We start from the raw sequence: 13,778 nt of genomic DNA, 5'->3' as shown, positions 1-13,778 counted from the left end.
AAGACATATATATGTATGTATTCAGCTACATTTTTTTTTCTCTGTGTAATAAAAATTATTGATTCAGAGATACAGGTTTCTAATTTCTATATACTTATGGTTATAAAAATTATTTCAAAATGATAAGGATTCCATATTTGTTTTTCAATATTAATGGGATCTAATTATTTATGCCTTAATGTGGTCGATGATGGTAGAAATGAAGTGATAATAGTTTTTTGATAAATTTAGCTGTTTACCATATTATATAACAATATAATAGTAGTTAACCGTTATATGTGTGTATATTTAATGTGATTTCTTATGAATGTTTCGCATGAAATTCAACAATTAATTATTGCTTTTTTGTTTAGGGGATTATTTATTCCTGCAATGTTTTAGATAAATTGGCATCTATGTATCTAATTTTTTTTTGAAATTTCAATAAATTCATAGCGGTTCAATGTTGAACGGAATGTGTTATATAATTTTTATTGTTTTGCAAAATTGTGAGTTTATTTAATAAGCCTTAGAATACTGCCACGTACTGTGGTTCTTTAAGTTCTAAATGTTATTGCTTACTGCTTTGTCCATTGATTTGACGATGTACTGAAAATATTCAGTTTAAAAGGCTACCACTGACTTAAAAATTTGTGAATATTTTTTTTTAGATTAATTTTTAATTTTAGACAGAGTACTTCACGTTTAAGCTACATATTTTGTAGTGTAGACCATAATTTATAAATTCTACATTAACCTCCAGTTTAATTCTATATTAACCTCCAAAAGAAATCCTGATAAATTCTCTTTAATTTGCAACAATGTTTTAATCTAAAATACATCTGTAATTATAACAAAAGTTATAATTTCTTAAGTAATAAACCTAGATACATAAAAGTATTCTATAACAACACTGCAGAGAAAAGAAAAAAAAAAATAATACAGGAAAAAAGGAAAGATTCAATTTAATATTTGATTTCAAGCATATAATTTTAATAATCCTTTGATTCCATTTCATTCATTGCCTTTATCCTCTGTTCACTTTCGGAAAATAATTTTCTGTTTCTAGCTAGCTACATTTTTATTTTTCGGTTTTTATTTTTGTAAAATCTTTTTGTTATACAATTCATATATTATTATACAACGGAGTTTATATGAGAGTCATTAAGAGGTTAAAAGCAATTGTTAACAGCAATTGCGAACGAGTGAGCTTTGTATATTAATAGAATGTTATGAAAAACCAATTAAATCCATTTTCATCTTTTGTGTATCCTTTTTAAAAATAGTAAATTTTTTTTTGTATTCTTTTTCATTTTAGAATTGTTTTTTTTTTATTTTTAGATTTTCTTATTGTATAGCTATACACTTTTATTTTTTTAATAACAAAAAAATATACAAAATACTTTAAAGATTTAAAAATACATAAAGAAACAGAATGCTTTTAGCTATTTTAGAATTTTTGAAAATTTTTATTTTTTTCGTTGTTGCTTTGGTTAACTTGTAAGTATTCATAAAACTTCGAATACGTGTATGGGATTGCAATGAGTGAATACGAGTATTATTATTATGGTGGTTAAAAAATTAAAGCAACCACAATTTTAAAAATGGATGAATAAATAAAAAAAATATTGTATCTCAATAATTTTATCATAGAAGGAAGAGAGAATGATGATGATTGTTTTTTCGGAGTTTTAAAAGTGTTTATGACAAATATATATAAAAGATATTGTAGTACATTACTTCATGAACTTGTTAATTTTGAAATTATGAAAAAATTTCAAATTAAAATTTTGATTTAAATTGTTTCCACAATTTTGAATATTATTAGTAGATTGATTGTAGATTCTTAAGGGAACTGAGTGGAGAAGGAGTATCCTTCGGGCCATCGCAGCCATTTGCGACTTATTGTCGACTCCCCACGCCTCCAGCTACAATATCCCCGCTCGAAGTATGAAGCTGGAGACATCACCATGGGAGTTGGACAGCAGTTCTCGAACGCTTAGAAAATCATGTCTAAAAGATTCAGTACCGGACAGTCATAAAGGATGTGCACGACAGTTTCATCTAACGAACCCCTGAAAGCTTGACGTTCTTTTTATTATATTTTTATTATATTTTATTATTATTAATAATTTTTCCAAGCTGATATATTCTGTAAAACATTCGGACATACTTACACTGCCAACTAAAATAATTTTTTTGCACCTTACGTCTAAGTGGTTAAAATTATTGAAAACAGTTCCAAAATTTCATTAAAATTAATTCAGAACGTTGCAGCTGAAGAAACCTTTAAATTTATTAATTGCTTCAATCTTGTACAGCTCAAACTTAAATTTTTACAAATAATAATCCTTTTGTTTTCAATTTATTTTCAATAATTCCGTAATTTTGAAATCCTTTTCACCTGTAAAAAGGAAAAATATCCACTTATATATTTCAAATTGTTTTGTTTTTCTTTCATATCGTAAAAAAAAATGCCTTGTTTTCAATTTTTATTAAATTTATTTTATTTTTTTTAATTACTATTGTATTATCATTATTAATATTATTATATATATTTAAACATATTATACTTCAGAAAATATTTACAAACTTATATTTATACAAATTTTTTTTATTATATAACTACTTATATATTTTCTCCTCTTGTTTTTTCATTTTTAATTACAAAGAACGTAAAATAAACTTAAAAAAATCTTGTATTTTATTTATTTAATTTTATATGATTTTTTTTTTATTTTATTTTAATTTTAATTTATTTTATTAACATTTTTAATTTCATTGTATTTTGAATTTTTTTTTTAATAAAATTTTTTACATTTTCTTTGAAATTATTCATTAAAGTTTTACTCAGTTCACGTTTACTTTTTCTTCTGTCTTATTTTTATTTTTTTTTTTTCAATTGTTTGATTTAAAATTTTTTTAATTATATTTTTAACATTTCTTTTTTCACATGCCGATTGCAGTTTTACTGAAATGCAATTTATTTATAAATTATTTATTATTTTACTGTTGTGTATTACACGCCTGTATATTAAGTGAACGATCTGTTAGCTGCCAACTCTCGATAAGTAGTAAACAATATTGTATCATGTGATGAAAAATTACAATATTTTTTGAGAGTAAATTCTGAGAAAATTAATAATAATGATGCTTAATTTAAATTCAATTCATGTGTATGTGTATGTAGGTAAAATTGATTTAATTTGCTTTTCGCTTTAATATTATTTTTGCTGTAAAAGTTTTTTTAAAAGAGAGGCGACAGTTTACAATTATATAGTACTGTAACATGACTCTTCTCTATTCTCTTTTACAAATTTTAATAAAATTGTTCAAATAAAGCGCAAACAAACTGATTAATTTCAAATTTTCTATGAAAATCTAAAATCTGAAAAAATTAAATTGTATATATAAGTTTCCCGTATAAAAATAGATATGTAATAAACATCTTTAAGGTCTATTGTTCTGATCAAAATATTTTTGTTTTTACTCTGTATAAGTAATTAATCAATACTCACACATTAAAAATTTTTTATTTATGACATAACCTTAAACAAAATATCAAATTTGAAATTTTTTCGGCAAAATACAAAAATATGCATGAAATTCAAACCATTTAATTGAATTTATTACGCCTATTGCATCGAACTGAAATTTGGACAATAAATTATTTTCATAACACAATATCGATTCTCGTCAAATAATTAGGCCTTTGATTTTTATAAATGAGATTTTATAATTTTTTATTGTTGTGGCGCACTCACAACTCAATTTCCCTTAGAACATTTTGAAATTTTTTTAAAAATTTATGAAGGAAAAAAAGTATAGCTACTTTAATATTTTCGCACTTTTTTATCCTATTAAAAAATTATCAAGAAAGTCAAGTATTTTCTATTGAGAGTGACAGATAAAGAGAGAAGAGAAAATGATGAAAAAAGAAATGTTATTCTTCTCTATCATTCGTTCGGTTTCATTTTATTTCTCTGTTTCTGTTTTTTTTTCTCATTTTTATTTACATTTTACAGTTAGTGTAATAAAAGTTTACCTAATTTTATGCACCTATATAAATATTATTTTTTGTTTTTTCTTATTACTGTTATTTAAACAAAAAAAAAAAAAAAACTTTTTTTTTATTTCATTTCTTTTGTTTTGGTATGTAAGTGTATGTACTCTTTTACTTATTACTAGTGTTCTTCATTATTTTTAACTTTAGTTTTTTTTATTTTTAAAATTTTTTTTTTTTATTTATTTTTATTCTTTATGTTTTTTTTAAACCTATTTAAAACCTATGTTTTTTTTTCTTTTCATTTATTTATATTTACCCTTATTTTTCTTTGTCTAAAATTTTTTTATTATTTAAATATTTTTTTTTTTTTTAATTTTATTTCATTTTTTTTCATTTGAAAACAAAAAAATCCCTTTTAATACTGTTAAAATGAAAGTGTACTTTACTATCTGCAAATGATGTCGTTCCTGATATTTTTTGTTGTTTGCTGATTCAATTTTTTTTTCGTATTGTAAAAGTATTTTAATTTTATTGTTGTCAATAGATATACCAGTCGTTGTAATAAATATTGTATAATAGCTAAAATTTTGATTTGTATTAACATGCAGTTTATATAATAGAATCCAAATATCCTTATAATGGTCACAGGAACATGTAATGTTGATGCGTGCTCATGTTGCATTGCTGCTCTATGTTCATTTTTTATGACATGAACAAAAACACTATCTGAATCTGGAAAAAAAACATAATAGAAAACATAAAAATAAGACTTGAAAATTAAAGCTTATATAGAGATGAATGATAACAAAAAATACTAAATTTGAAAATTTAAAATGTTATGATTGTGTTTGTGTGTATAGTAAGGTATTAAGTGTGAAAATAAAAAGATTAAGGGAATCAAGAGTACTGAATGGTAATAGAGATTATTGCCTCAAGGTGAAAGATGTATAAAAATTATTTTACTGAACATACATAGTTCTGATATTTATATGAAGGCACTATGTTACCGGATTTATTTGAGAACGTTTTATTTAAGCACGAATATTAGAAAATTGAAATAGTATTTGTAGATTTTCAAAATTTAAATACTATAAAGGCAATCGTATTATGACGAAAATTATTAGAAAAAAATTTAAATTATTTTTTAGGTTGTGCTAAGATTTAAAAAAAAAATTTCTTATTTATCAATATTAAAAGGTATTGAAAATTGTAGATTTATAAAACCTGGGAAACAATGCAGCGCGACCATATATTAAAATTTATTGCCCCCCCCCCTCGCCTAAGACATAACCTGCAAAACATGCTCGAGACCCACCGTCCTGATGAACTAAAGCAACTTGAAAGGCCCGGAAGACTGCAACTTCATCGCAATGAGAGCCCAGTATTTCCTTTCTTCTACGGTGGAGAGCATCACATTTCCCGAGAAGGCGTACTGACAGGCATACCGATAATTATGACGTAATTCAATAATATTCTTTTTTGGAACTAATAATTATATTTAAGTGAATGTGCTTGCAAACAAACAAAGAAAATTTTGCATAAATTTTTCGGCGGACTTATATGATTTCTTTGTATTTGGTATTGTATTTTATTGCCTAGGAGGGAAATAAAGGTTATATTGCAACATTTATTATGAGGTTTTGAATTAGTAAATCCAAAAACAGAATGTATTATATTATCAGACTACCATGAAATACTTTTACATTGTCTTCCTACTATATATAAAGAACATGAAGACAATATTGTATAAGAGTAATATACGAACCAAATGAAATTTTTTAAACAGAATATAGAATGTTATTTTCGAAATAATGAAAATTCACAGCATATTGAAAAATTTTCATTGTTTATTATAAAATTCGAATTAAAAAATATTTTGGAAATTTTATAATATTTTTCAATTTAATTATTTTTCCGAATGGTAATCTTATAATTCATACAGAATTAAAACTGTTCTAAAAATTTATTTTAAAAAATTTTTTGTTTTTGGTTAAAAAATTCCAATTATGAATGTAAATATTTATTTGTATAAAAATTAAGGTACCGAAATTTAGACGATTATAGACATCTAATAGAAATTATAGGGTGTGGGCATATAATATACATATCCATATTGCTATGTCAATTAAATGTATTTCGCGTGAATGCAACACAAGAAATCAATTTTAAATAACTTTGTAAGGCATTTTGAATATTCTTTAATCAAAAACGATTTCTAGAAAAGCTCTTACAGATTTTAAATGAATAATTTTCTTTAATCCTAAATTTTTAGTGAACTCAAAACAATCTCGCAAAACAGTAGCAACTATTATAGTAAAACTTTCTTAGAAAAAAAATTTAATTTGCACAGTATTTAAATTTCCTATTTTCTTTTTTTTTAGTATCTAGTCCATAATGATATTTTTTGTTAAAATTTCAGCTAGTCATGTAAAAATATTAAATGGGAAAACCAAAATCCTTATACACAATAAATTTTTTCTTCAAAATATTAATTTTAATAGAAATAAATATTTTTTTTAACTTACTTGAATTACTCGGTATACATGTGTAATTTCCTGAATCGGACGGTAGGACATTTGCTATTTCTAATTTACTTTGTTTTGTTAGATATTCTGTTAAAATGCTTATACCACCACGATCTGAATTATTAATTAGTTCACTATCCTTGTACCAATAAATGTATGTGGGTTCATTTGGTGCATGTTGTGCAATACATGTTAAATTAATGTTACTTCCACTTTTAAAATACAATTCGGAATTAGCTAAAATTTTAGCTTTTGAAACTGAAAAATATATATGTAAAAATAATAAAAAATATATATATATATAATATAATATGTATGTAGATTTATAATATTATTTTTTTAATTTATTTTAATCTAGTGTAAAATTTTTTGTATTATTCGTTATTGAGGAAATAGAGATTCAAAATATTTATTATAAACAACATTCAAAAAAATTTTTGTTGAATTTTAACAGATGAAAATAATTATTTTTTTTTGATATTTGATTTTATTTCAACTTATCCTTTATTTAATATTTGTTTTGAATAATTTTCCAGAAAGGAACAATACCTAGAATTTGAATTTCATGTATAACAATAACACTGTAGTTAAATATAATAACAACACTGCAAAAAACTATAATTAAAAATTATGGTATGTTTTCAAAACAATTTCAAAAAATTTTGAAATGTGCTAGTTTATATCTTATTGTCAATTTACTTTCCCCAAATCAAAAAGAATTTCTAAGTCTAGCAAAGGTCTTGTATTCAAATCAGGTTTGAGTTAAAACGTTTGGAGCCGTTTAGAGCCGGAGATGAGGAAGGGTTTACTTTCCATGTAGCAACTCGTGAAGACTTAAATAGCTAGTTATTGATATTTTACTTTATTAAAGCAAAACTGCTCCTACTTCTTACTCCAGAGTTATTACCTATGGAATTTTGATAATGAAATTAACCTTATTCAAAATTTAATTTAGATGAGCATAGCAATAGACATACCTCAATAAAACATCGCTTCTATAATTAAGATCTAAATCTAAATTATGGAAAGAGTGCAATTGATTGCTTACACTATTTGCCTTCACTGCTTATGAATTATAAGCAGTTTAAATTAGGAGAAATTGAAAATTATAGGAACAAAAAGTCGATTTTAAAATAAATTTATGTTGGAAATTTCCCATAAGCACGTAAATATGTTCAAAATGCATAATATGATCATGGCGATTAATTTTTAGAGTAAAAATATTGAAATTAAATCTTGTTGAAAATAAAATGTTTTAAAAATGTAGAGATACAATGGAATTAGAAAAAAAAATTTTTGTTTCGTTTTAATAATATACTTTTATGGTATAATGTGGTTGGTTTTACAAATAAATTTTTAGTTTAACTAACATGCAACCATAAGTTTATAGTTATACAAAATATAAAATTTTCCACAATAATATTGTAAAAAGTAGAAGGTCTTTGATTTAGTAAAACCATAACATCCGAAAATCCTAAAATCTTGTTTAATACTGTTACATGGTATTTTTAGTTTTTTGAAGTTTTATTAGGTATAATGCGAGTTTAAGAATTTGTACAGTTGTAATAAAAATTATAAAATAATATTGTGTTTTACTCGTATTAACAATGAACAGAAAATTTTATGGGTAAACAAGCTTTTTAATTTATAAATATCTTTTTTTAACATTTTTTGAAAAACTATGTAATCCCAATTTCATATTTTTACCGACCGTATTGCGTATACAATAGGTAGGTTACGTGATGGCAACAAATTCTGCATATCAAGTTTTCGGTGGGAACGTACTTCTCCATAGTAAGGAAGTGTAAGTAAACTATTTTTAGCAACCTGTCGGTCTGTCGCTCTGTGTGTGCACGCGTGTATCTCCAGTTCGGCTGAACCGATTTTGATGAAATTTTATATGTAAGTTTGTTTCCACCATGGCACGGATCGATCAATTTTGGTATATATCAGGCCTCGGGAACTGCACTTTTTAGCGGGCCTGTTTTACATTTTTGAACATTTTGAAGAAAATATTCAACCGATTTACTTGAAATTTTATATATAAGCTCAGCTCGACCGTCCGCGAAACCTCTTAATTTTTGGAAGAAATCAGGAGTCAGCAACTAGCCATTTACTACAGGCCAAATATACATTTTTGCGTATATAAAGAGAAATAATCAACCGATTTCATTGAAATTTAATATTTGAATTCCTCATATTAAAATAATGAACATATAAATTTTTTGGAAAGATGCGGCCCGATTTTACATTTTTCACCATATCTACGGAACGAATTATTAGAATTTCTTGAAATTTAATATTTGAGTTCTCGTTGTTACCGAAACTAACTGGCGAGCATTTCAGGGAATTTGGGGAGCACAATTTGAAATTCTAGTAAGAGCCAAATTTACATTTTTCTAGGTATGTTAACTATGAGCTTACTAATGTCCTAAAAATTGGAAAAAAGTATTTAAAAGGCAATTTTATAATATTCTGTAACATTTTCACTTACGTAGAGAACACACATTGCGGTCGGTTATCTACATCAGATTTTTTTTGTTTTAACCCCTAAAGATTTTTTCCGATTATCAAATCTTGGCAGAATTTGTGAATTCCCGATGATCAGGAAAAACTATTAAAATCGCTCTACCACTTCTACTTTAGCCAGAAAACGCGTTTAGAAAATTTGAAAAGATTTTTGCTACAGTCTATTCTTATATACGGGCAAAATCAATGATTACAAAAAACACTTAAAATCGCTCTATCTCTTCTAGTTTAGCCAGAAAGCGCGTTTAAAGTTTTGCAAAAGATTTTTTTAAATATCTCCAAAAATATTTTTGCCACAGCCTATTGTCATATATTGGCAGAATCTGTGGATTCCTAGTGATCACAAAAAACACTTAAAATTGCTCTATCTCCTCTAGTTTAGCCAGAAAATGCGTTTAAAGTTTGGCAAAAGATTTTTTTAAATAACTCCAAAAATATTTTTGCCACAGCCTATTGTCATATATTGGCAGAATCTGTGGATTCCTAGTGATCACAAAAAACCCTTAAAATCGCTCTATCTCTTCTAGTTTAGCAAGAAAACGCGTTAAAAGTTTGGCAAAAGATTTTTTTAAATATCTCCAAAAATATTTTTGCCCAGCCTATTGTCATATATTGGCAGAATCTGTGGATTCCCAGTGATCCCAAAACACACTTGACATCGCTCTATCTCTTCTAGTTTAGCCAGAAAACGCGTTTAAAGTTTTGCAAAAGATTTTTTTAAATATCTCCAAAAATGTTTTTGCTACAGCCTATTATCATATATTGGCAGAATCTGTGGATTCCTAGTGATCACAAAAAACACTTAAAATCGCTCTATCTCTTGTAGTTTAGCCAGAAAACACGTTTAAAATTTTGCAAAAGATTTTTGTAAATATCTTTAAAAATATTTTTGCCACAGCCTATTGTCATATATTGGCAGAATCTGTGAATTCCTAGTGATCACAAAAAACACTTAAAATCGCTCTATCTCTTCTAGTTTAGCCAGAAAATGCGTTTAAAGTTTTGCAAAAGATTTTTTTAAATATCTCCAAAAATATTTTTGCAACAGCGTATTGTCATATATTGGCAGAATCTGTGGATTCCTAGTGATCACAAAAAACACTTAAAATCGCTCTATCTCTTCTAGTTTAGCCAGAAAACGCGTTTAAAGTTTTGCAAAAGTTTTTTTTAAATATCTCCAAAAATATTTTTGCCACAGCCTATTATCATATATTGGCAGAATTTGTGGATTCCCAGTGATCACAAAAAACACTTAAAATCGCTCTATCTCTTCTAATTTAGCCAGAAAATGCGTTTAAAGTTTTGCAAAAATTTTTTTTAAATATCTCCAAAAATATTTTTGCCACAGCCTATTATCATATATTGGCAGAATTTGTGGATTCCCAGTGATCACAAAAAACACTTAAAATCGCTCTATCTCTTCTAATTTAGCCAGAAAATGCGTTTAAAGTTTTGCAAAAGATTTTTTTAAATATCTCCAAAAATATTTTTGCCACAGCCTATTATCATATATTGGCAGAATTTGTGGATTCCCAGTGATCACAAAAAACACTTAAAATCGCTCTATCTCTTCTAGTTTAGCCAGAAAATGCGTTTAAAGTTTTGCAAAAAATTTTTTTAAATATCTCCAAAAATATTTTTGCCACAGTCTATTATTATATATTGGCAGAATCTGTGGATTGCCAGTGATCACAAAAAAACACTTAACATCGCTCTATCTCTTCTAGTTTAGCCAGAAAACGCGTTTAAAGTTTGGCAAAAGATTTTTTAAATAATATCTCCAAAAATATTTTGCCACAGCCTATTATTATATATTGGCAGAATCTGTTGATTCCCAGTGATAACAAAAAACACTTAAAATCGCTCTATCTCTTCTAGTTTAGCCAGAAAACGCGTTTAAAGTTTGGCAAAAGATTTTTTAAATAATATCTCCAAAAATATTTTGCCACAGCCTATTGTTATATATTGGCAGAATCTGTGGATTCCCAGTGATAACAAAAAACACTTAAAATCGCTCTATCTCTTCTAGTTTAGCCAGAAAACGCGTTTCAAGTTTTGAAAAAAATTTTTTTAAGTATCTCCAAAAATATTTTTGCCGCAGCCTATTGTCATATATTGGCAGAATCTGTGGATTCCCAGTGATCACAAAAAACCCTTAAAATCGCTCTATCTCTTGTAGTTTAGCCAGAAAACACGTTTAAAGTTTTGCAAAAGATTTTTTTAAATATCTTCAAAAATATTTTTGCCACAGCCTATTGTCATATATTGGCAGAATCTGTGAATTCCTAGTGATCACAAAAAACACTTAAAATCGCTCTATCTCTTCTAGTTTAGCCAGAAAATGCGTTTAAAGTTTTGCAAAAGATTTTTTTAAATATCTCCAAAAATATTTTTGCCACAGTCTATTATCATATATTGGCAGAATCTGTGGATTCCCAGTGATCACAAAAAACACTTAAAATCGCTCTATCTCTTCTAGTTTAGCCAGAAAATACGTTTAAAGCTTTGCAAAAGATTTTTTCAAATATCTCCAAAAATATTTTTGCAACAGCGTATTATCATATATTGGCAGAATCTGTGGATTCCCAGTGATCACAAAAAACACTTAAAATCGCTCTATCTCTTCTAGTTTAGCCAGAAAACGCGTTTAAAGTTTTGCAAAAGTTTTTTTTAAATATCTCCAAAAATATTTTTGCCACAGCCTATTATCATATATTGGCAGAATTTGTGGATTCCCAGTGATCACAAAAAACACTTAAAATCGCTCTAGTTTAATCTCTTCTAGTTTAGCCAGAAAATGCGTTTAAAATTTTGCAAAAAATTTTTTTAAATATCTCCAAAAATATTTTTGCCACAGTCTATTATTATATATTGGCAGAATCTGTGGATTGCTAGTGATCACAAAAAAACACTTAACATCGCTCTATCTCTTCTAGTTTAGCCAGAAAACGCGTTTAAAGTTTGGCAAAAGATTTTTTAAATAATATCTCCAAAAATATTTTGCCACAGCCTATTATTATATATTGGCAGAATCTGTGGATTCCCAGTGATCACAAAAAACACTTAAAATCGCTCTATCTCTTCTAGTTTAGTCAGAAAACACGTTTAAAGTTTGGCAAAAGATTTTTTAAATAATATCTCCAAAAATATTTTTGCCACAGCCTATTATCATATATTGGCAGAATCTGTGGATTCCCAGTGATCACAAAACACACTTAAAATCGCTCTATCTCTTCTAGTTTAGCCAGAAAACGCGTTTCAAGTTTTGAAAAAGATTTTTTTAAGTATCTCCAAAAATATTTTTGCCACAGCCTATTGTCATATATTGGCAGAGTCTGTGGATTCCCAGTGATCACAAAAAACACTTAAAATCGCTCTATCTCTTGTAGTTTAGCCAGAAAACGTGTTTAAAGTTTTGCAAAAGATTTTTTTAAATATCTCCAAAAATATTTTTGCAACAGCCTATTATCATATATTGGCAGAATCTGTGGATTCCCAGTGATCACAAAAAACACTTAAAATTGCTCTATCTCTTCTAGTTTAGCCAGAAAACGCATTTAAAGTTTGGCAAAATATTTTTTAAATAATATCTCCAAAAATATTTTGCCACAGCCTATTATTATATATTGGCAGAATCTGTAGATTCCCAGCGATCACAAAAAACACTTAAAATCGCTCTATCTCTTCTAGTTTAGCTAGAAAACTAGTTTAAAGTTTGGCAAAAGATTTTTTAAATAATATCTCCAAAAATATTTTGCCACAGCCTATTATTATATATTGGCAGAATCTGTGGATTCCCAGTGATCACAAAAAACACTTAAAATCGCTCTATCTCTTCTAGTTTAGCCAGAAAACGCGTTTAAAGTTTGGCAAAAGATTTTTTAAATAATATCTCCAAAAATATTTTGCCACAGTCTATTATCATATATTGGCAGAATCTGTGGGTTCCCAGTGATCACAAAAAACACTTAAAATCGCTCTATCTCTTCTAGTTTAGCCAGAAAACGCGTTTAAAGTTTGGCAAAAGATTTTTTAAATAATATCTCCAAAAATATTTTTGCCACAGCCTATTATCATATATTGGCAGAAACTGTTGATTCCCAGTGATAACAAAAAACACTTAAAATCGCTCTATCTCTTCCAGTTTAGCCAGAAAACGCGTTTAAAGTTTGGCAAAAGATTTTTTAAATAATATCTCCAAAAATATTTTGCCACAGCCTATTATCATATATTGGCAGAATCTGTGGATTCCCAGTGATCACAAAAAACACTTAAAATCGCTCTATCTCTTCTAGTTCAGCCAGAAAACGCGTTTAAAGTTTGGCAAAAGATTTTTTAACTAATATCTCCAAAAATATTTTTGCCACAGCCTATTACATTTATTGGCAGAATCTGTTGATTCCCAGTGATAACAAAATCACTTAAAATCGCTCTATCTCTTCTAGTTTAGCCAGAAAACGCGTTTAAAGTTTGCCAAAAGATTTTTTAAATAATATCTCCAAAAATATTTTGCCACAGCCTATTGTTATATATTGGCAGAATCTGTGGATTCCCAGTGATAACAAAAAACACTTAAAATCGCTCTATCTCTTCTAGTTTAGCCAGAAAACGCGTTTCAAGTTTTGAAAAAAAATTTTTTAAGTATCTCCAAAAATATTTTTGCCACAGCCTATTGTCATATATTGGCAGAATCTGTGGATTCCCAGTGATAACAAAAAACACTTAAAATCGCTCTATCT

General features: G+C 26.9%; 1 protein-coding gene across 1 annotated transcript in view; it reads right to left on the bottom strand.

The window, feature by feature from the left end:
- Positions 1–2,596: 2,596 nt before the first annotated feature.
- Positions 2,597–13,778, bottom strand: part of LOC129607886 (protein amalgam-like) — a 105,523-nt gene continuing 94,341 nt past the window's right edge. The window contains exons 5-6 of the mRNA XM_055519123.1: positions 6,511–6,768; positions 2,597–4,717 (exon numbers count right to left, since the gene is read on the bottom strand). Coding sequence (XP_055375098.1) covers positions 4,431–4,717; positions 6,511–6,768 — 545 coding nt within the window. The 3' untranslated portion in view covers positions 2,597–4,430. The remainder of the gene's footprint in view (positions 4,718–6,510; positions 6,769–13,778) is intronic.

Source organism: Condylostylus longicornis, unplaced genomic scaffold, assembly GCF_029603195.1.
Source record: "Condylostylus longicornis isolate FDR11 unplaced genomic scaffold, ASM2960319v2 ptg000030l, whole genome shotgun sequence".
Lineage (NCBI taxonomy): Eukaryota > Metazoa > Arthropoda > Insecta > Diptera > Dolichopodidae > Condylostylus > Condylostylus longicornis.
This window is presented reverse-complemented; position numbering and strand designations above follow the sequence as displayed.